General features: G+C 40.3%; 1 protein-coding gene across 4 annotated transcripts in view; it reads left to right on the plus strand.

The window, feature by feature from the left end:
- The window catches only part of LOC126190711 (baculoviral IAP repeat-containing protein 6-like), a 146,109-nt gene that overhangs the window by 89,101 nt on the left and 31,201 nt on the right, over positions 1-25,807 (plus strand). For all 4 annotated transcript variants that reach the window (XM_049931182.1, XM_049931183.1, XM_049931185.1 and 1 more), the window contains one exon: positions 8,874-8,914. In XM_049931182.1, the coding sequence (XP_049787139.1) occupies positions 8,874-8,914 (41 nt within the window). The remainder of the gene's footprint in view (positions 1-8,873; positions 8,915-25,807) is intronic.

Raw genomic sequence — 25,807 nt, forward strand, 5'->3', positions numbered from 1 at the left:
ACTATTAAGCTGTGTCCAAACACTGCTGGTTTCTTTTTCCTATTCATCAGCATTAACGAAATCAAACATTGGAAACTCCAGGTAGGAATATCAACAATGTAGGATAAGATAGATTTCTACTTACCTTAAATAAGACACACTAAGCTCGAGACAGGCTCAATTAAGACACCTACTTGGAGCAAAAGATACACACTATTCATACAGACAAGCAAGCACACCTCCAACATCATGACTGCAATCCGGTCTGAGCTAGCTGCCGCCCATCACACCAATTAGAAACTTTATCGAAGTCGTCTTGTATCCTCCTACACTCACTCACCACCACCTTCCCATGCACCATGGCATTATCAGCAGACAGCAGCAGTATGCTGCCAACCTGTTGGGGCACTCCCAACAGTACCCAATTCTGTTACTTATGAAGTCCTGGAGCCTCTCACATATCTGGGAACTATTCCATGTGTTGATACCATTGTAAAGTCTGCAGTGACACACCATATCAAATGCTTTATGGAAGTGTGGAAATACTGAATCTGCCCTGTTGCTCTTCATAGCTTGCAATACATTGTGTGACAAAAAGGGCAAGCTGAGTTTTGCAAGTTTGATACTTTCTGCAACCTTGCTGATTCGTGGACAGAAGCTTTTCTGTCTCAAGGAAATTTTATATTTGCACTGAGAATATGTTCAAAAATTTTTCAGCAAATCGAAAGTAACAATATGCTGTCTAATTCTGACAAAGGCCTTAGTGACCAGAAGCTATTATTTGTGGCAGTCGTTTTGTTGTCCCTACCTGCAACTCAGCATGTCCTCTATATGGTTGGTAGCAAATTTCCTTTTCACAATATTGTAACATTCCATTCTGGATTTTCCATTGCTTGATTTCTTAAAGTAAAATATAAAACTTAACTGCCTTAAAGTTCATTTCCATTGTGCAGCCCCTCTATATACTCCTTTCAGCTTTTCCTTCTGTGATTGGCACTGGTTTTCCATCTGAGTGCTTCATATTCAGATAATTGCTTCTACTTTCTTCAAATGCCACTTGAATTTTCCTATAGCCATTCTATATGCTTCTATAGCCTTAGACTTGTCCCCTAGCCATTCTTGCTTAGCCATTTATGCATTTTCTGTCAGTCATTTTTTAGACATCTGTATTACCTTTTGCTTGCTTTATTTTCTGCATTATTATATTTTCTCCTTCCATCAAATTCAATATCTCATGTGAAGTCCAGGGATTTCTACTAAGCTTTCATCTATTTGACCCTTTGCTGCCTTCACTATTCCAGCTCTGAGCTATCCATTCATCTTTTTACTCTATTCCTTTCCTCAGTTTCAATCAATTGATGAAGCCTAATGCTACCTCTGAAATTTGGAGCGACCTCCAGTTCTTTGAACTCCCTAATTTCCTACTTTATTGCAATTTCTTCAGACTTAATTGACAGTTAATATGAAATAAATTGTGGTCAGGGTTTATATCTGTCCTTATAAAGGTCTTGCAGTTTAAAATCAGACTCTGAAATCTGTATTACCAGTTATAATCCATCCGAAACCTTCTGGTGTATCCATGTCTTTTTCACATATGACCAAATGTTTCCAATGATTAAGTTTTGCTATGTGCAAAATTCTACCCGGTGGTTTCCTCTGTTGTTCCTTTCCCCCAGACCATATCCTATTACTTCTCATTGTCTCCTAAATTTCAGGCCCCATCAGAATTAAATTTTTCCCTCCCTTAACTACCTGAATAAGGCCAGGGTGTATACACCTGGAAAAACCAGGAAATCTGGATAAATCCAGGAATTTTTTCATCTGGTAGAAACTCAAGAAAAAACAAATATTATTTATTGTTTTAATTCTTGAGGAGAAAAAACATTGTTCACAAAGCGCCTATGTCCTTAGTGTAAGTTAGATTAAGTAGTTTGGTCCCATGGCAAAAAAAAACCATAAGTTGATTTTTGAGTGCGTGCATAGAGTACGTGATGTCTGTCAGGGGAATCCTCATCGTATCCAGAAATAAACTTTCCTGCAGGCAAAAGGGGACCAAGCTATATAAGCTGAGCGGAGTAAAGACGAACGAGTGAATGCCATTCGCTGTCTGATTATGTTGTTGTTTGGGTTTGCGAATGATCAGTGTTATAAGTACTAGGGAAATTCATAGATTCAGACTATCAGAGTGGAAATAAACAACTAACAGGAATAACAGGTAAGAAAGATTACATATTATTTCTCGGTGTATCCAGGAAAATGAAATTTTGTCAGAAAATTTTTGGCCAGATTGCAACACTAGTAGGGGCCAGTTGTACAGTCCCAGTCTTGCAGCCCCTTAAGTTCTATTCTGGAAGTAGCGCGGAAAATGGTTTGTACGAACATAACAACGCCTAACCGGAGAATAATCAGGTATAACTAAACCGGTGATACTGGCAGGGTGAGTGAAGTTAACCGGTGAATACATTTTTACAAATGGAGGAATAGTTCCAGAATTAGTCATGACAAGATTGTTTGTTAGAATGAGGAAGAAGGAGAAGAAACGGGGACACCACACAAATTAGGAAAGAATATGACGATTTCAAATTTATATAAAAATCCTCTGACTACTACTGCTTTTCAATCTCATGCTTGAGAAACTGGAGCATATGAATGAAATGTGAAACTGTTTTCTGACATAAAGCTTTTTGCTGGTAGTAGGCCTAATAGGCATTTTATGTTTGTCTTTGTGAATTATATTCTGTCATGTTATAAAAATGACCATTTGTGCCAAAACAGTCTCGTTTATTTGGTGTGTTACGATTTCTGCAGTGTTAGAAAAGCCTATTTTGTTTTATTTAGCAGGCAGTGACAAAACAGATGAAATCAGACCGAGAAACCACCCCAGTCTTGGCTACTATTTGTATTAACAGCTTACGCAGTATTAGACAGTAACATATCGATTTTTCTTGTAGAAGAACGTTTGACGAACTTTGATGAGGTAATAGACTCTGTGACAGAAAGGAAAGCACGCCATGAAACCTGTAGCAAAAATGTGTACTGTCTTGCTTGTGTCTTGTCTCTACTGGTTTTATGTGTCCTTTATTTAATTTTGTCACCCAAAACAGAAAGTTATTAGCTAACAGGGAGTGCAAATTTTCTGAAGAGTTCTTGTTCTCTTTATTACAAATAATCCCATCAATCCCATCCAGTGTTAATTGCTAGATGTTTTTTTTTTTTTAAAAAAAAAAAAAGAGGGGCAGGATGTCAAACCGGGCGACTGGGAGCAGGAGAGGCACCACAGAACATTTTAATTTCCACTGTCATGAATATAGTTTGATGGCATCCAGTACAAAATATACAAGTTTCAAATCCACGGAGCGAAATACTGAGTGCGTCATAGAAGAATGCTGTGTGAAGAGGGGTGGCGCTGCACTCTGGCACACTTAAGACCAAATAGCATGTCTTAAGTTTCCTCAGACATACATGTTTTATGTATCAGACTCTTCAGATGTGCGCCACAAAATGAACATATTTTCGAAAAATCGATTTTTTAAATTTTTGACGTCTTATCTCCAAACGCTCGAGGGAAGGTGCGAGGGTGGCGGTTTGGAAATATTGTAGATCCGGGGGAGGCTGATGCGCAGAGCAGTCAGAGTTATAGTGGGGAAGTGTGTAGTCTCCACGTGACCCGTGTTTACCTTTATTGATTTTGCTGTTTCCTCTTCGTTTACTGCTCCCGCGTCAAAAGAAAACAAAATGGGATTTCTGTGGCTGCGAGCTATCAAGTGAATTAATACATTCACATAATTACGCTAGGCTAATATACGTTATTACTTTCAGATTTTATTTTATTTCCACTTCTCTGACAGCCATGCATTAATTGCCTTGTAGAACAATGAAGTTATTTTTGTCGGTTTGCTAAATAAATTTGGTTTTTATTAATCTTTTACCCTGAGGCAGTCAATGTGTTTGAAACGAAGTGTTTAGTTCCACATTATTGGCCAATTTCAACTGCTCGCTGCATTTAAAGTGCACTTTTTCATCTTCTAGCACGTATGGCATTATGCCATAATAAAGAAAAATGAGTTAATACAGTACTGGTACTGCAAGAAAATTTACATCCCGAAACCCACACTGAAAAGCTTAATATCAGATCTAGGCTTACTTCATTGTGAATCTGGACATATGAATGTGCTCTTTTTAAGTATGCACTTTAAATGTGCCATTTTAGTATGGTTCACAACATTCCGATGCTCTTGGAGTATCCTCTGATGTCTTTCTTTTATGACATAATGTAAGATCTTTTATTTTTTTTACACGTACTAACATACGGTCTTCCTGCATCATTGCAGCTGCCAAAGTGTGGTGGCGCCTGTTAACTGGAACTCTCTGACGCCCACTGAAACGAACCTATTTCTAACAGGTTGCGGGGAAAATATTGCGAATGGTGGTTTGAAAAGTGTTACTTTCAAAGTAAATTTCCTTTTACGCAAGTTGAACTATGTGCGAGAATGTAAGGTGAATTTCTTAAATCATAGAGCGTTTGATGACGAGCCATTTTTAGAAGTATTTTGAGCCCAGAAGACCAGACCTTCATGTCATTATTATGAGCAAATTGCTGTAGTGCTACGGGAAGTTCTCTCTCCTCTGTGGTAGCTAATTTATTTGTGGAAAACTTTGAGGTCAAGTCACTGGACTCGCTTAAAAATTTTACTGGCACATTTGTGTGATATATCTTAAGTCTAACACATGCAAAAAATATCAACATTGTATGTGAAAGCTTTGCTTTTCTTGTAGCAAAACTATGTATATTAATTTAAAACAGTAACTTTTCCTGTTTGTGTATCCACGCTACATAACAGTGATGCTGCTATTAGATGACATCATGTGTCCTGTGGTCTGAATATCCGCTATCATTGCCTGGCGGGATCACGTGACATGAGCTATGACTGGCTTGCAAAAGCACATTGCAATCTCAATTACAATGGTTCGGAAAGTAACATGCGGTGTTTGGTGGAATTCGAATTTATACTTTCGTAATACGAAAATATGCTGCACATCAGAAATCTTTCCAAAAGGAGTTTCCTTCCCCGAGTTTTGTTTCTTACATTGCTGGGAAATTTTATGCCCGTGTATAAAAACATAACCATTCAAAGGATTGATAAGTTTTACAGTACTAAGGGAAAATATACGGTCACTTAATAACACAGGAAAAGTGTGTTTTCATCCAGGAGAAAGTGTATTTTTAACTGGGAAAAATCCGGTATTTTTTTCCTTGTCTGCGTAGAAACCCTGTTAGTGTAAAATCACAACTGTTTATGTTAGTATAGATCGATCAGTTGCCTGTGTGCTCACATGCATGCGCAGAGCTGGAGTCGCTTATGAGCGACACCTCCTTCCACTTCTCACTACTTGAAGCGTGGCTGTTAGCTACGTAAGCAGTAGTAGCAAGCAGCCAGATGCTAGCGGGTCCAAGCTGCCAGATTCACACATGCGCAGAGCAGAGAGAGCTGGTGTGGGGGAGGGGTTTTGTCTACGTAACCAATGTTAATGTTTCGCGGGTTTTGCTGTTTTCTGTTTATTTACAGCTCTCACGTCAAATGAAAACAAAACAGCTTTCCGCGACAGGAAGCTATCAAGTGAATTAGAAGTCACATAATTATGGAAGACCAATACTTTATTACTAATAATGTGGAATTAAAATGGAAACTATAAACAGATATTAAATGTCCTGAAGAGCAATTAAGTTATTTTTGTTGGTTTGCTAAAGAAATTTGGCTTCTTTTTATCTTTTCCACAGAGGCATCCAATTTATTTCATCTTAAGACACGTATGGCACAATGCCATAGTAAAGAACTGAACGTGAAATAATACAGTACTGGTACACCAAGAAAATTGTGTAACACTACCAGATACTATTAAAATAGTAATATGCTGATAATGTTACATCTGTGAAATGATTTTTATTTTTATGTCTGTGACTGAGTGTAATGGAAAGGCATTGGGCTTAATTTGTTTCTCTGAAGATTTCTATTGAAAGAAAGCAGTAACAAGGTAAATTGGAATTGAACCAAGGTTCTATTAGCAATCGAGTACACTGTAATTACATAAAGAGTGTCACCAGTCTAATTAGGCAAAGTTGTACCTAGTACTATCATGATTCGTGGAGAAAGTTAACTATTGACATTAACTTCACTTGAACTACTGTTTTGCTGAAAAGATACCAGACTGTAGCACAGTTTAGCAAGTAATGTACCAGTAATTTGACTTGAATTACACAGGAGTAGTATTAATGCCTGGCTACAGTTGTCAGAGACTGCAGTCTTGTGTGTGTGTGTGTGTGTGTGTGTGTGTGTGTGTGTGTGTGTGTGTGTGTGTGTGTGTGTGTGTATGTATGTGTTTGTGTGTGTGTGTTTGATAGCCAGTTCTTATTCTTAATTGCTGTTATTCTGCTCAACTATTAGCACAGGGACTCGGAAACTAATCTATCAGTGGGCACAGTTAGATGCCGAACACTTTGAAGGTGCAACACAAAATGTGAAACACTAGTAACTGCATGACACAGGAAATTGCAAATGCTATTATTCCAGTAAAAAAAATCTTTGAACTAAATACTATAAAACTTCTCTTTGTAATTGTACTTTGATGAAACTTTAACTGTTCAGTTTTACAAACTATGTGGAGTAGCTTAAAACTTGTGCTCACTAAATGATTACGTACTTTACAACACAACAGAGTTTGCTGACTTTTGTTAAAGAAGATAGCTGCTTTTCAGTTCAGTAAAATAAGATACTCAGTCTTCTTGTAGCACTTTGGATAGGACCCTTTCTAGGCAAATGACTAAGGATAAAATGTTTTTCATAGTGCAGAGCTAACCAAAGCATGCCGTGGATAGTAAGCCACATTACTTCTGTAACCAAGGCTATGTTGTGTAATTTTGCAGTTCTTCTTGACTCAGTTCACAAGATGCACGCTCTTTGCCTGCTTGCCACTGACTTGACTCGTGCCACAAAGGAGTTTTGCAATTCAACTGCTTTCTCCTAGCTTTCAGCTGTGTGCTGTAGCAGTACAGCAAGGTCCTGTTGGCTGATGTCACAAGGCCAGGACTGTTGCACCTGTAATTATTGAAAAAGCTGCTGCCCCTCTGCAGGAACCACATATTTGTCTGGTATCTGAACGGTCACCACTCCAATGTGATTGCACCTATGGTAAGGCTGTCAGTATTATTGAGGCGCACACAAGCCATTCTGCTGAGGCAAGGTCCGTGGTTTGTAGGTCGTTTGTTCAGCTACAATTGGAAAAAATAAGACAGAATTCATTATGGTGTCTCTCAGTCTTCCCTTTCTTTCCTCCTACTCTTTGGGACCCACCTGGGTAGCTAAGTTTGTTAATGTGCTACTTCCCAGATGTTGAGAGATGATCATGACCTGGATTGTGTCTGCTTCCTCAATTAATGACAAGAGCTGGTCAGCCAGCCAGCCTGGATGTGTTTATGTGGTTCCCCACATACCACATGGTGTGTACAGGCTGGTACCCACATCCTGCCTTTTACTCACTTTCCTCAATTTATAGTGTGTCGTTTTCTTCTTACGTTCCTCACTTTTTCCTGTAGTAAATAAAATTTTAAATTTACAGTGCAACTTTCTCTCTCACCTTTTGAGATTTCCATTCTTTACTGGCTGTTATTGTACTTCTTACTATACTTTCATATGCATCAGCAAATGGTTAACTCTGGTTTTCACTTTCAGATGCCTCTCACTGCTCTTCTTCTTTCCTTTTTGTCTCTCTTCCCATACTCCTAACTTCCTTTCGACATTTCCAGCAACTTAATAGAAAAAAATTGTGTTAGACCTTTAATTTAATAAGGTGCAAGTTGCTCTTCAGTGACTTGTATGCCCATGAACTATCCCAGTTATCCAACCAGGGAAAATAGACTTAAGTTTAACATGGAATATGAACCACACATTATTCCTGACAACTCTTACATCTGACAAAGGTGGAGGCCAAATTAAATCCAGACTGAAACTTTCTGTTGTCTAACTGGGATTCGATCCCTGACCTCTGTTTCCGGGCATGCACTTCACCACTAGACCACCAGGTCTGACAGTGTCGTCAGTTAACTGATGTTAATGCAACCCATATTCTCAACTTTTGTTTTATGATTTCAGTCCTTGAAATTCCATTGTCATATTTGTATATGGGAACATGCTGAAAATTAATGCCTTCAAATTTTTTGTGAAAATTCTTCAAATCAAACGAACATTACTACATCTTTATTCTTCATGTCTACATATTTGCAGCCATCTTCTGCTGTGTAACTTAACTATGTCAGTGTGTGAAAGAATGCTCAATGTAATTAATTGAGTTTGGGATTCAAAGAGCTCATCCACACATGTAGCACCCTCTCGTTCAGCATGACAATGCCAGACCACACACATGAAGAGACATCTAGAACTGTCAGATGCCTTGCATCCACCATCACAGTCATACTCCAAACAGTTTCTGATTGGCCCTGTCCGATTTTGATCTGTTCCCAAAATTTAAAGAACATCTTCGAGCACATTGTTTTGATAGTGATTAATCGATATAAGGAGAGGTGAGGTTTTGACTCCATCAACCAAGTCAGGCAGTCTACAATGATGGTATCAACAAACTGATGTCTTGGTGGGAGAAAAGTGTTGGTTGCAGGAGTGAATATGTTGAGAAATAAATATATAGACTTGAATAATAGATATACAGAATGTCAATAATGTTTGTTTTATTTAAAATGCTTTAAGAGTTTTCACATAAAAAATTAGGAGGCATTACTTTCCAGCCTGCCCTCATATATTATAGTTATTGAAAACTATTTTTTCAAGTTAAGATCTTTGCTTTTGTTCCTACAAAAGATGTATTTATGAAAGTTTCTTTTACAGGATGATGCAAGGTTCACCATGCTGAAAGCACTGATAACAGGGTATGTAATTTGCATTATAGTCTGATTTTGTGCAAAAATGAGTTGTTAAAATTCTACACGTAAAGTGTGGTTGATTACATAGTTGCACGTTCTATAGGTAATGTTCATGATAACATAAGGCTCAGGAATTCATCACTTATATAATAATTAAATTTATTAAAATATATTCAAATGTATTTATTATTAATTAGTTATTTACTTATATTTAAGATACCTTTGAGATGAACAAATGGTCAAAGGGAAACCACTTTCAGTCCAAGTCATCTCATCAAGGCCTCCCTGCACCATGGATTAAAATACATTGTTTGGAATGAGACTGGTTTTGAAGCTTAAATAGAAAATGGTATCTGTAAAAGAAGTGTTGAATAGGGGTATTTTCACCTTTACACAAATATAATCTTTTCAAAAACTTTGTAGATTGTTGAAAATAGGTGAATTAATTTTTATGTGCACTGCCTTGTGCTACTGACCAATTTTTTTCTGTTAAAATTTTCGTCCCTGTCTCTGAGGAAGGCTGGCAGGCCACTGATGGGACTGCTTTATTGGGTCTGAAGCCAATCTGTTGCATACTAAGTTCCATGTTCAGCATATGTTTAAGAGATATAAGAATCCAATTTTTTTTATTTTCACACCCAACTTTGATTCAAATTATCTAGCATTATTAGCCATTGTTGGACAATCATACTTTGGTGGTCAAAAGCATAGTCTTTCTAATGAGCCATATTTGGAAAGGTTTGTAAAAATCTGGTAAAAATACTACAATGTTGCCCTTCTTACAAGACCTTAAACTTAACACTTCATTAATTTTGTGTTGGAAAGTGGTACATAAATGAAACTTTATATTTGAGAACCTTGCGTTGTTAGGTTATTACATGCCAAGTTTCATGTTCATCGTACCCTTTGTCCCTGATAAGAGAAGAAACCAAGTCTAAAACTTTTTCAGTCGCTTTTGTCTAAAATTTTCTGGCTGGATATGGCACGTGAAATTCTTTTCATTATTATTGTTATTAAGAGACTGTATAAAGTTGTACAAAGTGGACAAATTTCATTTCATTCAACAAAATATTTCCTAAGATATAACAGCTCAGTCGCCAGAAATTCATGCTCGCTCTGTGCAGAGTTGCACATGTAGTCAAACAAATGGCCGTACCTCTACCAGTTTGTTTAGATGAATAATGTTCATCCAAACTTTACGATGTTTATGGGGGCATGTACAAATGTTGACATAAAATTTCATAGAAAGCCATGATTTTAAAGCAGGAAATGTTCCAAAATTAAGCAATTTGATGTGGAACGATCCTTAATGCAGTGGTGGTCAAACATTTTTGCTCAAGAGTCAATATTCACATCGTCAGACATTAGCTTAGACCTCATATGAGATGTCCCAAGACTATCAGTAGTTCTAATGGAATGTTGTTTCCTCCTGGGTCCTCGTTTCATCTCGGGTCTTTCAGTGCTCTGTCAAAACTCTTCATGCAGTGTCATATCTCCCATTTCATCTTCATCTACATCCTCTTCCATTTCCATAATATTGCCCTCTACTACTTCGTCCTTGTATAGATCCTCTTATATATTCCCTCCACCTTTCTGCTTTCCCTTCTTTGCTTAGAACTGGTTTTCCATATAAGCTCTTGATATTTATATCCTTAGCGATATATGCCTCTGCACCCTTACATTTGTCCTCAAGCCATCCCTGCTTAGCCATTTTGCACTTACTGTCGATCTCATTTTTGAGACGTTTGTATTCCTTTCTGCCTGCTTCATTTACTGCATTTTATATTTCCTCCTTTCATCAATATCCCTTCCGTTACCCAAGGATTTCTACTAGCCCTCGTCTTTTTGCCTACTTGATCATCTGCTACCTTCACTATTTCATCACTCAGATCTACCCATTCTTCTTCTATTGTATTTCTTTCTGCGGTTCTTGTCAGTCGTTTCCTAACGCTCTCTCTGAAACTCTCTACAACCTCTTGTTTCTTTCAGTTTATCCAGGTGCCATCTCCTTAAATTCCTACTGTTTTGCAGTTTCTTCAGTTTTAATCTACAGATTATAAACAATAAATTGTGGTCAGTCCACATCTGCCCCTGGAAATGTCTTAAAATTTAAAACCTAGTTACTAAATCTCTGTCTTGCCATTATATAATCTACCTGAAACCTTCCATTGTCTCCAGGCCTTTTCCACAAAGTGCATGCTATATTAAGGTATGCTCTGTGCAAAATTCTACCAGGCAGCTTCCTCTTTCATTCCTTACCCCCCATTCCATATTCACTTACTTTTCCTTCTCTTCCTTTTCCTACTATCGAATTCCAGTTCACCATGGCTATTAAATTTTCGCACCCCTCACTATCTGAAAGATTTCTTTCAGATCATCATACATTTCTTCAATCTTTTCATCATCTGCAGAGCTAGTTGGCATATAAACTTGTACCACTGTGGGAGGTGTGGGCTTCGTGTCTATGCTACAATAATGCGTTCTCTATGCTGTTTGTAGTAACTTATCCACGCTATTTTTTATTCATTATTAAACTTGTATTACCTCTATTGGATTTTGTATTTATAACCCTGTATTCACCTGACCAGAAGTCTTGTTCCTCCTGTCACCAAACTTCACTAATTCCCAGTATATCTAACTTTAACCTATCCATTTCCCTTTTTAAATTGTCTAACATACCTGCCAGATCAAGGGAGCTGGCATTCCATGCTCCTATCCATAAACGCCAGTTTTCTTACTCCTGAGGAAGTCATCTGAGTAGTCCCCGCCTGGAGATCCGAATGGGGGACTATTTTACCCCCGGAATATTTTACCCAAGAGGACACCATCATTTGACCATACAGTAAAGCTGCATGCCCTCTGGAAAAATTACGGCTGTAGTTTCCCTTGCTTTCAGCCATTCGCAATACCGACAGAACAGGTCCGTTTTGGTTGGTCAGATCAGTCAATCATCCAGACTAATGCCCGTGCAACCACTGAAAAGGCTGCTGCCCCTCTTCAGGACCCTCACGTTTGTCTGGCCTCTCAACAGACCCCCCCCCCCTCCTCCTTCCAATGTGGTTGCACCTACGGTGCAGCCATCTGTATCGCTGAAGCACTTAAACATCCCCACCAATGGCAAGGTCTGTGGTTTATGAACTTTGCCTCAACACTTGAATACCACCATACAAGACAATTAGAGGTAACATTATTTTCTGTTTCTAAATTCTACCCTCCATCTTCCTCAGAACAACTACAACTTTGTAAATTGTTAATGCCATCTCACTTAAGTTAATAATAATATTCAATTATGGTTACCCGACATTACATTCTTTCACTCAGGAGATGAATTGTTTTCCAGTCATCACCATTCTTAAGGAGGGAGGAGAGTGAGTGAGCGGTGAGGAGTAGTCTTCAACTAGATTTTGTAAAGTACTTTGTGTGTATTACCTTCAAGCTGTAATTTCATTTTTAAATTGCTCACTCGGGTTCAGCATTAACACATACATGAGTAAAACTTTGTCAGGCTCCTACTGCTGTTTGGTAAAATTCTGGAAAGGGCAGGTTACATATTCAGCTTCTTCTCTGCCTTCTTAGTAGTATATTTCTTAAATTATATGGATGTTTTGTTTTTTTCTCACTTAGAGGCTTGTTCTCGTGTTTTTGTAACTGTTAGGCACTCTGTAGCACATTATAGTAATACTGGAAAGGGTAGGGTGTGTGTGTGTGTGTGTGTGTGTGTGTGTGTGTGTGTGTGTGTGTGTGTGCGCTCTGTGCGGACACAGTAGGAGCTTGTGCGTTTCACAAACAGCTGAATGTGCTTTCTGCTGTGGTCAGTAGTGTCCAGACTACTGCCTCGGGGTGTAGTAGTGACAGAGAATCTGCAAGGTGCACGAGACACCTCAGGTGTCGCTTGTTTTCCCCAGGCGCTCTGCTGCCAAGGCATCTCCCAGTGTACATGATGCGGTGGATCCAACCTCACAGGAGAATAAGTAGAGGGTGGTAATGTATTCATGTCACTCGAGGCAGAGGACCATTGTGGAGGCTGGCTGTGTGGCCTTGACCAGGACAGTTGGATGCCCCTCCAGTGTGTCCAAGCAGGCACACAGGAGGAGAGGTTTAGTAGTTATCTGGAGCTACAATGTTTGGTGCGTTATGAAAGCCCTGAGGCAGATAGCATTCGAGGTGGGAAAGAGAGCCAATGTGCACTTAGTATGTCTGCCGAGAGCCTCATTCGAGCTGTGGGGTATACCTTGCCTGTGGCTATCAAGCGTCCAGGATGCAGTCATTTGCAAGGTGCAGCTCGTTGGCGCCAACAGAGCCTGTCGCGTGGGTTCTAGACCAATCACAGTTCATACAGGTGGCTGGTGGAGTTGCCAAGGCCGCTGGCCACACACACAGGGTGCAAGCAGAGCTTGCAGCATTGTTGCCAGAGGTGATAGGTGTTCTTTGGTTTGGAGCTGTGTGAAGGGTTTCAGCCAAAGGATTCGCCGACACTCTGACAGTCTTGACTGCAGACTTCTGTGCCTGAATTATTGAGAAGAGAATTGCACGATTCACTTCAATAGGTCAGGGGTGCACTACACAAAGGAAGCAGTTACTCAGCTTGCAAAATACTTAGGGAGTGCACATAGGGTTTTTTTTAGGCTGTGTGAGGTTCTCTGATAAACACTCGCCAGGCAACTTTGAGATACAAAATCAGACCATGGTCAGAGTAAACTTTACTGTCAAAATTTTATCAATAAATTGCTGTAGTATTTGTAATAAAGTTCTTGAACTTACTGCTCACCATGAAACTTCTTGCACACAAATTATTCTCAGGACCAAGAGCCAGCTGAAACACAAAGTACAAAGCTCTGAGATATTCAGAAATTCATGGAATGTATATGGTTTGTGTTGATTGCAATTGACAAAAATATTGTCTGAAGTGAAGCCGGATTTTGAATGTGACTGAAGTTACCTTGTGTCTTATAACAGGTCAAGGTGAAATATAGTTAATTGTTGGATGTTTTTACCAACCACATGTTTTAGTCATTGACAGTAAGCCTACAGTCAGTAGTCCAGAGATCCCATATTGTACTAGTTCTAGATGACTTTAACCTATTGAATATAGAATGGGATGTCTATGGATTCATTGCAGGGGATACAGACACAGTCCTGCGAAGTTATTTTGAACACAGTTTCCCAAAAACTGCCCTCAGCAGCTAGTTAAACAGCCCACACACAGTGGAAATACTTCAGACCTTGCAGCTACCATCAGTCCTGATCTAATAGACGGCATGAGTACAACAAAAGGATTAGTACCATGATATCATAGTGATGATGGTTATTAAATTTAATAAAGCAATTAAAAAAGCCTAGGAAAATATTTGTGCAAGAAAGAGCAGACAGCCAATGTTAACATTCCCCTTAGACAATGAATTCACATCATTTAGTTCCAGTATGATGGACATTAAGGAATTATGGAAAAAGTTTTAACAGGTTGTAAATCCTCTTGAGAAGTATGTGCCAGATAAGTGGAATAAAGATGGAAAAGACCCATTATGGTTTAATAACAAAATTCAAAAATGTTAAGGATGCAAAGGCTGTTGCACTCTCAGTTCGCAAGAGAATGTGCAAATGACAGCAGGCAAAAGTTAATAGAAATTCATGCGTCTGTAGAAATGCCAGTCGGACAGTAGCAGCCGGCAGAGACAGGCATAGCAACAGGGAAGTAACCAATTTTGTGACTTTTACGAGTTCCTAACTGGAAGCGAATTGTATAATTTCATCTGTGTGCTGTAATAGTTTAGTTTCTTGAGTCTCTGCATGTTAATTTAATATCTAATAGCCACAGTTCTCGCGTTTTCATGTGTGTCGGAAAGTAAACCGATTTTATGACTATTAAAAGTTCCTAATCGGGGATAATTATTTAGTTTCACTTGAGTGCTTTGGTAGTTAGTTTTGAATCACTGTGTATTATCTAATTTATTAGACACTGTTCCTGCATTTTCGTGAGTGTATACTGTAGAGTTCTATAGCATGTGCCGACAGTCCATTTATCTGGGTAGCTCAGTTTTCCGCAGTCTTTAGTATGGATAAGGACTGTGATTGTTGTGTGTGATTGCGATCTCAGTTGATGGCACTTCACTCTGAGCTCTAGACTGTGATGGTTTTGGTTACACAGCTTGAAGCTGTAGTGGGTGAGCACCACTGTTGTGGGCCAGCTGTGGGAGCCAGCGGATGTCGAGCACGTCAAAGTCCTCTGATCGCTCCTCACCGGTGGCCAACCCAATTATTGCTCACAGTGAGGTTGACCCCTCATCCATTGTGGAGTGGAAGGTTGCCCTGGGACGTAGCAGGCAGTTAAAGGTTTTCCAGGTGGTCGCACGTAAGGGCTACCTGTTCTGTTTCATAAGAAACCTCTCAGCCTGCAAGATCCGGGCAGTCACAGGGGGTGGGATTAGTGATAGTTGGGAGTTCCTACATTAGGCGTGTAAATGGGACCCATTAGGGACATGGCTGCCAAGAAGGGGAAGAAAGCCAATGTGCATACCAGGTGAAGTCATTCCAGATGTGGAATGGTTCCTTCCAGATATCATAAAGAGCACAGGGTGCAGCCAACTGCAGGTGGTGGCTCACATCGGTACCAATGATGTGTGTCACTTTGGATAAGAAGAGAGATTACAGAGCCGAGTGAAGGGTCGGAATCGGAGGCTCAGGCAGTTCTGCGATCACTGTGAGCTACAGATTCTTTGACTTGTGCTATAGGGTGGTTGGGTTCCGGGTTCCACTGAATAAGTCAGGCGTCCACTACACACAGGAGGTGGCTACATAGTTAGCAGAAGGCTGTGTGGGGTCGCCTGGGTGGAAAACACAAAAAGGGCTTAAGCCACAAAGGGTGCAGGTCGAACACAAGAACAACGTAGATACAGGAACCATCAGTATAACAGTTGTATATGGTCGTAGCTGTAATGGGGAAGTACCAGAGCTCCAAGCACTAATAGAAAGCACTTAAGCTTAAAGCTGGAGATAAGTTAGCCGAAATTTTTGCGAGAACCTAACGGTGTTAGAAAAGGATAGGCTAAACACAGTTGGCAGTGGCATGTTTGTTGCTGTTAGTAGCAGTTCATCTTGTCGTGGTATTGAAGTAGATAGTTCCTGTAAGTTAGTATGGGCAGAGGTCATTGTTGGCAACCGGAATAAAATAATAATTGGATCCTTTTGCCGACCTCCCAATTCAGATCATAAAATTGCTGAAAGGTTCAAACAAAACTGGAGTTTGAAATCAAACAAGTACTCAACTCGTACAGTTACAAGTGGTGGTGACTTTAATGTACCCTCGATATATTGGCGAAAATACATGTTTAATTCTGAAGGCACGCATAAAATGTCACCTGAAACTGTGCTAAATGCACTCTCTGAAAATTATTTTGAGCAGTTAAGTTCATGAGCCTACACAAATTGTAAATGATTGTGAAAACACGTTTGACCTCTTTGCGACAAATACTCCTGAGTTAATAACGTGCATAAAAATAGATACAGGGATTAGTGAACACAGGGTTGTTGTCGTGAGATAGAATATTGTAATCCCCAAATCCTCGAAAAACAAGCAAAAAATATCCCTATTCAAAAAAGCAGATAAAAATTCACTTTTGAAGCTTTCTTGAGAGACGATCTCCACTCATTCCAAATTAATAATATAAGTGTAGACAAGGTGTGGCTTGAATTCAAAGAAATAGTATTGGCAGCAGTTGAGAGATTTATTAATAAACGACAGAATTGATCCTCCTTGGTACACACAACGGGTCAGAAAACTGTTGCAGAAACATGCCAAATTTAAAAAGGCCCAAAATCTCGAAGATTGGTGACCTTTTACAGAAGCTCAAAATTTAGCACTAACTTCAATGCAAGGTGTTTATAATAGTTTCCACAACAAAACTTTCTCTAAGCCTGACAGAAAATCCAAAGAGATTCTGGTCGTATATGAAGTATGCTGGTGGCAAGACACATTCAATGCCTTCTCTGTGCTATAGCAATGGAGGTACTATCGAAGACAGTGCTGCCAAAGCAAAGTTACTAAACACGGCCTTCCAGAATTCCTTCATGAAGGAAAACAAAGTAATTATTACAGAATTCGAATCAAGAACAGCTGCCAACATGAATAACGTAGAAGTAAATATCCCCGGTGTAGTGAAGCAACTTAAATCTCTTAATAAAAGCAAGTCTTCTGGTCCAGACTGTGTACCAGCTGGGTTCCTTTCAGAGTATGCTGATGCAATAGCTTCATACTTACCATATACAACTGTTCACTCGACTAAAGATCCATACCCAAAGACTGGAAAGTTGCACAGGTCACACCAACATTCAAGAAAGATAGTAGGAGTAATCCACTAAATTACAGGCCCATATCATTAACGACAATATACAGCAGGATTTTGGAACATATATTGTGTTCAAACATTATGAATTACCTTGAAGAAGACAGGCTATTGACACGCAGTCAACGCACATTAGAAAACATTGTTCCTGTGAAACACAACTAACTCTTGACTCGCATGAAGTGAAGTGTGAGTGCTATTGCTAAGGGATTTCAAATTGATTCTGTATTTCTGGATTTCCAGAAGATTTTTGAGACTCTACCAAACAAGTGGCTTGTAGTGAAATTGCATGCTTACAGAATATCATCTGTTATGTAACTGTACTCGCGATTTCCTGTTGGAGAGATCACAGTTAGTAGTAATTGATGGAAAATCATAGAGTAAAACAAAAGTGATCGCTGGCATTCCCCAAGCTAGTGTTATAGGCCCTTTGCTGTTCCATATCTAGATCAACAATTTGGGAAACAATTTGAGATTGTGTGCAGATGGTGCTGTTGTTTATCAACTAGTAAAGTCACCAGAAGATGAAAACAAATTGCAAAATGAATTGACCCTAAATAATGAAAAGTGTGAGGTCATACACATGAGTTCTAAAAGGAATCTGTTAAACTTTGGTTACATGATAAATCAGTCAAACCGAAAGGCCGTAAATTCAACTAAATACTTAGGAAATAATGAACAACTAAAATTGGAAGGAACACACGGGAAATGTTGTTAGGATGGCAAACCAAAGACTACGTTTTATTGGCAGGACACTTAGAAAATGTAATAGACCTACTAAAGAGACTGCCTGCACTACACTTGTCCATCTTCTTTTAGAATACTGCCGTGTCACTGAAATGACAGAATTTGGGATGGTCATTATTAAAACAAAGCTGTTTTTTGTTGCAGGGGAATCTTCTCAAGAAATTCCAATTACCAACTTTCTCTTTCCAATGCAAAAGTATTTTGTTGACGCCGACCTATGTAGGGAAAAATGATCACTGTGATAAAGTACGGGAAATCAGACCTCGTAAGGAAAGATACAGGTGTTCACTCTATCTGTGCGCTTTATGAGATAGAGTTTGGAATAATGAGAATTGTAAAGGTTGTTCGATGAACCCTCTGCCAGGCACTTTTAATGTGATTTGCAGAGTATCGATGTAGATGTTGAGTGAAGAAACCTGCAACAATCACCGCCATATCTTTGCAGTAAGTCCTGCTAAGAACTCGAGAAAATTCTAGTCCTACATAAAATAAAATGGGTCTAAGACTTCCAAGCAGTTGTTTGTTGACCAATCTGGTGTGGCAGTAGAAAATAGCAAAAGAAAAGCTGAAGTTTTAATATGCATTTAAGAAATTGTACATAAGAGACTTGTGGATGATGTAATAATACACCCCTGGTGTAGAGAAACAGCTGAAGGACTTGTAAGCAAATAAGTCACCACTTCCTGATGGAATGCCAGTTCGCTTATAAAAAGAGTTCTCTACAGCATTGGCCCCATACTTACCTTGCATTTATTACAAACTTCTTGCCAAACATGAAGTCCCAAGCAACTGGAAAAAGCACAAGTGACTTCTGTTATGAGTAGGGCAAAAGAAAAGACCTGCAAAATTACACACAGATATCTTTGACATTGGTTTGCTGCAGAATCCTTGAAAGTATTCTCAGTTCGAATACAGTACATTTTCTTGGGGGTTTAAAGCTTCTGCCCACAAATCAGCACAGTTTTAGAAATCGTTGCTCATTTGGAACACAGCTTTCCCTTTTCTCACACGAAATACTGTGAACTGTGAATAAAAGGCAATGAACAGTGAATAAAAGGCAACAAGCAGATACCGTATTCTGACATGGTGCCACATTGCTGACTATTAATGACATTACAAGCATACGGCGTAGGTTCCCAGGTATCAGAGTGCCTCAGACTTCATAAGTAACAGAACTCTGTATGTTTTCTTTGACAGTGAGTGTTTGTCAGACAGTGGTATTGTCAGGAGTGTCCAAGGAAAAGTGATAGGACCGCTGTTATTTTCTGTTTACGCAAATTATCTGTCAGACTGACTAAGCAGCAGTCTGCAGGTGTTTGCTGATAATGCTGTGGTATATGGGAGCAACAGGAAGAGGATACAGTGTGACTTACACCAAATTTCTATTTGGTGTGATGAATGTTAGCTAGCTCTAAATGCAGAAAAATGTATTTTAATGCAGATGAGTGGGAAAAAGAAACCTTGAGGTTCAGATACAGCATTAGTAATGTGCTGCTTAAATATCGAGGCATAACATTGCAAAGCAGTATGAAATCGAACGAGTGTGTAAGGACTGTAGTAGGAAAGGCAAATTATCAAAATCAGTTCATTGGGATAATTTTAGAATTTGTGGTTAATCTATAAAGGAGACCATGTATAGGACACGAGTGACCCATTGTTGAGTACTGTTAGTGTTTGGGATCTGCATCAGGGTGGATTAAAGGAAGACATAGAAGCAATTCTGAAGCAGGCTGCTAAACTTGTTGCTGATGGGTTCAAACAACACACAAGTATCACATAGATACTTCGAAAACTCAAATGGGGATCGCTGGAGGGAAGGTGACTTTCTTTTCGAGGAGCGTTATTGAGAAGATTGACTGCAGAACAGTTCTACTGCTGCCAGTGTACGTTTTACGTAAGGACCATGAAGATAAGGTTACAGAGATTGGTGCTCATATAGATGTTTTTCTCTCACTTTATTTGTGAGTGGAACAGGAAAGGAAATGATTGGTAGTGGTACAGTGTACCCTCTCCCTTGTAACATACGGTGGCTTGCAGAGTGTGTGTCTATATATATATATATATATATATATATATATATATATATATATATATATATATTTATTTAAAAGAAAGATGATGAGACTTACCAAACAAAATTATATATATATTTATATATATATATATATATATATATATATATATATATATATATATATATATATATGTGTGTGTGTGTGTGTGTGTAGATGTGGAAATGGGAAAGTCCCAAAATATACTCAATTTGCCAGCACCCTCAATGACACTTGTGAACCTTTGTTGAGCACTGCAAAAAAAAAGTCTGTACAGAGACTTACACACATTCAGCCCCCCCGGGGGCTCATGGTCCTTTCGTAACTACGTGTGTGGCGAGCACAGGGCCCCGAGCTATTGCAGCCTTCCTTCTTTCCCGGGCTGCATTCCCTTTCCCTTCCCCTCCGCCCTCTCCTCTCCCCTCCCTGCCTTGGTGTCCTTGTTTATGTTGGCCCCGCTATCCTTCTGGTTATTGGTTTTGTTGAGTAATTACCTCATCCTTTTGGCATTATCTGGTCCTCCTCTGAGGTTTGACCTCCATTACTAAATTTCTATTGCGTAGTGTGAGCCATTTGGGGGAGAGCACCTTACCTAGTGTCCCCAGCGTGTGCCCTCCTAGTTACTTCCACCTTTTCCTTCCATCTTTTCCTTCACATCGTTGTCTGATGCTAGGGTACGTAGCTAGCATGGTAGCCAGCCCGTGTGGTGCAGTTGCTATGTACCCTTTTGATTGAGCCCCCTGAAAACACAAGGATAACATTTCTGATACCTGAGCTGTGATCTCTTCATGTAAGTCTAGGAGTGGTTGCTTTTCATCCTGGACATCTGAACTCCCAGCAGTGGCCGCTGTGCCAAATGGCCCTTGCTGTGGCGCCCATGGGGAATCAGAGTGGGTGGTATCAGGGTGGACACTATGCAAATGAAATGCCTACAGGTCCAGAACTCTGGCCATTCTTGTACGGCCGTCTCTTTGAATGGAAATGATTCTTTTAGTGCTGCTTCTTCTGCCCCTTCGGCCTTCCCTTCCATAGTTACCCCCTGGGAGGAGGGTAGGCTCGTTGGCTAGGGGCGAAACCTTTCCTCCCCCACCCCCCTCCCCCTCCCCCCCCTCCCACCTGGTTTGCACCAGGACTGATGGGGATACTTTCACTAATACCAAACCTTTATTTTTTTTTGTGGAACACATTGAAGACAAGTTTGACAATGTGGACTCTCTGAGCAAGAAGTGGTCAGGTTCGTTGTTTATCAAAACTGCTTCAGCTGCCCAGTCTGCGGCCCTTTGTACCTGTGACCATCTTGGCACAATTCCTGTATCCATTACCTCTCACCAGTCTTTGAATATGGTTCAAGGTGTAATTTTACACAGGGATCTCATCCTTCAAACTGATGAGTAACTTAAGGACAATCTAGGACAGCGGGGTGTTCACTTTGTTGAGCGTGTTCAGAAGGGCCCAAAGGACAATCTCGTTGATACTGGTGCTTTTATCCTGGCCTTTGAAGGGGGTGCCGTCCGTGGAAATGTCAAGATTATGGTTTATCGATGTGACGTGAAGCCGTACATCCCACCACCTATGAGATGTTTTAAGTGCTGGCGTTTTGGACATGTTTTCCCACTGTTCGCAGACCCCTCTCTGTGGTGACTTTGGATGTCCACTCCATGAGGGGAGTTCCTGTGTCCCCCCCTCCAGTGTGTGTCAGTCGTCTTGGCAATCATTCTCCACGTTCGCTGGTAGGGTCCACCTGGACCCTGAGGTCACAGTTTGCAATCTTTATCTCCCTCCTGACAGGACTCTTACACCTGCTGTCTTAACTGCCCTCCTTCAGCAACTTCCTCCTCCCTTCCTCCTCCTCGGGGATTTTAATGCTCATCATCCCCTGTGGGGCAGTGCGTTTCCATCTAGTCGGGGTCTTCTCATAGACCAGTTTCCTGCAGACGACGACATGTGCCTTCTTAATGATGGCTCCCCTACCCATTTCAGTGCCAGTCATGGTACTTTTTCTGCTATTGATCTTCCTTTTTCTTCTCCCTCCCTCCTTCCTTCATTACACTGGTCGCCACATGACGACTTTTGTGATAGTGATCACTTCCCTCATTGATTTTCTAACTCCATTCCCTCTCCCTGATGGACAGGTTGCCTCATTGGTCTTTCCAATGCGCCGATCGGCCTCTATACTACACAGGTCGTTTTTATTCCTTCTCTGTCGGGTTGTATTGATGATGTCCTATGTGACGTGTCTGATGATGTGATTGTTCGCGCTTTCAGCCTTGCTATCCCATGCTCATCTAGACCATTTTGCTGCTGGCAAGTCCCATGGTGGAGTATGGCCATTGCTATTGCCATCTGTGATTGCCGTTAAGCTTTGCAACACCTTAAGACGCATGCATCTGCTGTCAATCTTATTACCTTTAAACGCCTTCGCGCCAAAGCCCATTACTTAAACAAACTGAGCAAATGGTTTGTTGGGACTGCTTTGTTTCTTCCCTTGGTTCTACTATCCCTCTGTCATGGGTATGGGCTAAACTTTGCTATCTGCAAGGTTGCCATCGGCAGTCTACCCTGACGGGCCTTGCCCTCCTGGATGGCCTTTGCACGGACCCGTTCATTCTCGCAGAACATCTTGCAACCCATTTTGCAACAGCATCAGCATCAACTTCCTATCCGGCTGCTTTCCTTCACCAGAAACATCAGGCCGAAGCTTCTGCCTTATGTTTTACCCCTTGTCAGTCAGAACCTTGCAACGAACCTTTTACTGAATGGGAACTTCTTTCCGCACTTCTGCTCGTGATAAGGCCCCTGTCCCAGACTACATTCATAACCAGTTGCATCAAAATCTCAGTGCTCCACAATGACATCTTCGGATGCTTAACTGTATTTGGCTCCAGAGTGACTTCCCTTCTCAATGGTAAGCCTGGTAAGAACCCCCTGTTTGTCGAAAGCTTTCAGGCAGTTAGTCTGACAAATGTTGTTTGCAAGTTACTTGAACGGACGGTAGCCCCGCGGCTCAATTGGGTCCTCGAATCTCAGGATCTATTGCCCCCTTACCAGTGTGGCTTCCAAAAGGGACTGTGTCCGATTGATAATTTACTGCCCTTGGAATCCGCAGTTCGGTGGGCTTTTTCCCAGCACCGTCATTTGGTTGCAGTATTTTTCGACCTTCGCAAGGCCTATGACACAGCTTGGCACCATCATCTCTTTCCTCCTCATTGCTATAGATTGACTTGTGCCCTCTGTCGGTCCTTTGGTCAGCCTGCTCTGTTTATGAATGATTACGGCATTTGGGTTAGTTCCTCTTCGATGGCCTCTGCAGAGCGGCAGCTCCAGGGTCAGGGTTCTGTACGGCGTGCCTCTGCTTTGACCTCCTCACACGGGTTTCATTTCTCTCCTTTAAACTCGCAGGTGGTCCACTTCTGTCACTGTACTACAGTCTGTCCCGATCCAGAGCTCTACCTCGATCCACAATGATTACCTGTGGTCCCACTGTTTTGTTTCCTGGGTCTTCTTTTTGTCAACAAACTCACTTGGCTGCCTCATATGAGAATTATGAAGACAGGATATTTCCGTAAACTCAGTGTCCTTCGCTTCCTTGCCCACACTGCTTGGGGTGTGGATCATTCCACTCTTCTTCGCCTTTATTGGGCTTTAGTGCTGCCTTGCTTGGACTATGGTTGTCGAGTTTATGGTTCAGCTGCTCCTTCTGGATCCAGTTCACCATTGTGATATCCTTTTGGCCACCAGTGCCTTCCCTACTAGCCCTGTTGATAGTCTCCTGGTTGAAGCTGGGATCCCCCCCCCCTCTTTCTGTTCGGCGGTCCCAGCTTCTAGTTTTTTATGCCATCACTGTCCTTTCCTCTCCCACTCATCCTTCCTGTTCTATCCTGTTTCCGCCGTCCTCGGGCGGGTTTACTGGTTGGGTTGCACCTTGTCTCTTTGCCATGATTTTCCGCTTCCTTCTTTGTCCTGTTTTCCATGCGCCCCCCCTCCATTTGATGATGATCATGATCATGACAATGATGAACAAGATTAATAGCATTTTTGCCGCACATGACACTGAAGGTGGTTATAACATTTTGACTAGCAGGCACCCTGTAAACGATGACCAGCAATTCAGATCGTATTTTAGATTACTTTCTGCATATTTTGCACCTTACAGAAAAAAAGTGCAACTTGTTCAAGAAACACACATTTCAGCAGAAAAACTCTGTGACGTTAATTTTCTTCTTGCTTATAATCGATCAGCAGTCAAAATTCGTCTAACTGTTGCCAGTTGGGAGTTATCGCAGAACGAAACTGATTGATTTTGCCACCAAATTTAATGAAAAAAAATTTCGTTTCAGTCGACAAAATGAGTAGTTAGTATTCGTATGATTTCTATGCTGTAATAAACAGCAGTAAAAATTTGATAGTTGTAGGAGTAGCAGTTTTCAAAGAAGGCAACATGTTAGTAGGAAGAACAGGATTTTTTTAGTGATAGTATTTGTATGATTTCTGTGCTGTAACAAAACAGCAGTAAAAATTTCATAGCTGTAGTAGTATCAGTTTTCAAGAAAGGAAACATTTTAATCAGAAAAACAGGAATTTTTACCTGTGTTCACAGAATAACATTCCATTATTAGAGCTACAGAATTTTAGCTGAAAACCCTTAAGATGTCTAATATGTAAAACAGGACTGAAATACTATTACTTTAGGGACACGGGAATCAACAAAATTTAGTCCCGTCCTTAAATATCCCACAAACACTTTTAACAGCCTGATTTATTTTTCCTGGAGGAAAGAACCAGAAACTACTGACAGAGGAAAGTAGTATGCTCAAAATCACGAAATTTACTTGCTGTCTTCTGTGTTGAACCATACTCAGGAAAACCTAGTGATCATACAGAACCCATTTCCTTGGCTTCATTGAGACATTTGATCCTGTTCCAAGTATTCTTTTATCTTCTGTGTCTATGACACAAGCCCCTAATGTTTCTCCATATTTTACTGAAAATATCACTTAAATGGCATGAAATGTAGACTTATTAAAAATAAGTATACTAGTATAATTATCTTTCCTCAGACTTCTAGCAACACAAGAATTTTTCCCATCTCAAGTATTGTTCTTCCGACTCACTGCAGAATACATGGGCAGAATTGTAGATGATTTACCTACAAACTTTCTTCTATTTATTTGGAACAAGCAAAGGCCTTTTTGACAAAAGGCAGTTTGTGATGCTAGAACAAAGAGCCCTTGTACCTACTATGCTTTAAATATAAAAACGCTGATGTCGAGAGACTGACAGAGTATTACTTTCTGTGAGTGTCTCATAGTTTACTTTGTGTAGATATCTTGCGACAACACTAGGTAGAACACAACAACACAAGGCATAACGTCATAGTTGCACAGCGTCTATTGTAGTCCTGGTCACTGGTGCAGTGCCACGATAGCGTCCACACCAGCCGCACATCACAGTCCAAAACTCCAACTGCCCATGCATGAGCAGGCAGTCCCTTTCGTCACGGGGTTTTCTGTCAGTACCGCAAGCACTTCACGCAACATACATTTAGTGTGGATGTTCTGACAAATGATGCTGCATCCCTATAAATTGTGAACAAAATCTACTTATACTCTGTTTGGTAGACAACATATGCTGTGGCTCACAAGAATTCTTTTAAACTCTGTATGGTTATTGTTTTCATGCTGCATCTTGTCCTTTTTCATACACTAGACATGTTTAAGAAAAATTCTTTTCAATGGAAATTGTGAACAAAGAACATTATTTAT

The sequence above is a fragment of the Schistocerca cancellata genome, chromosome 6, assembly GCF_023864275.1.
Source record: "Schistocerca cancellata isolate TAMUIC-IGC-003103 chromosome 6, iqSchCanc2.1, whole genome shotgun sequence".
NCBI lineage: Eukaryota > Metazoa > Arthropoda > Insecta > Orthoptera > Acrididae > Schistocerca > Schistocerca cancellata.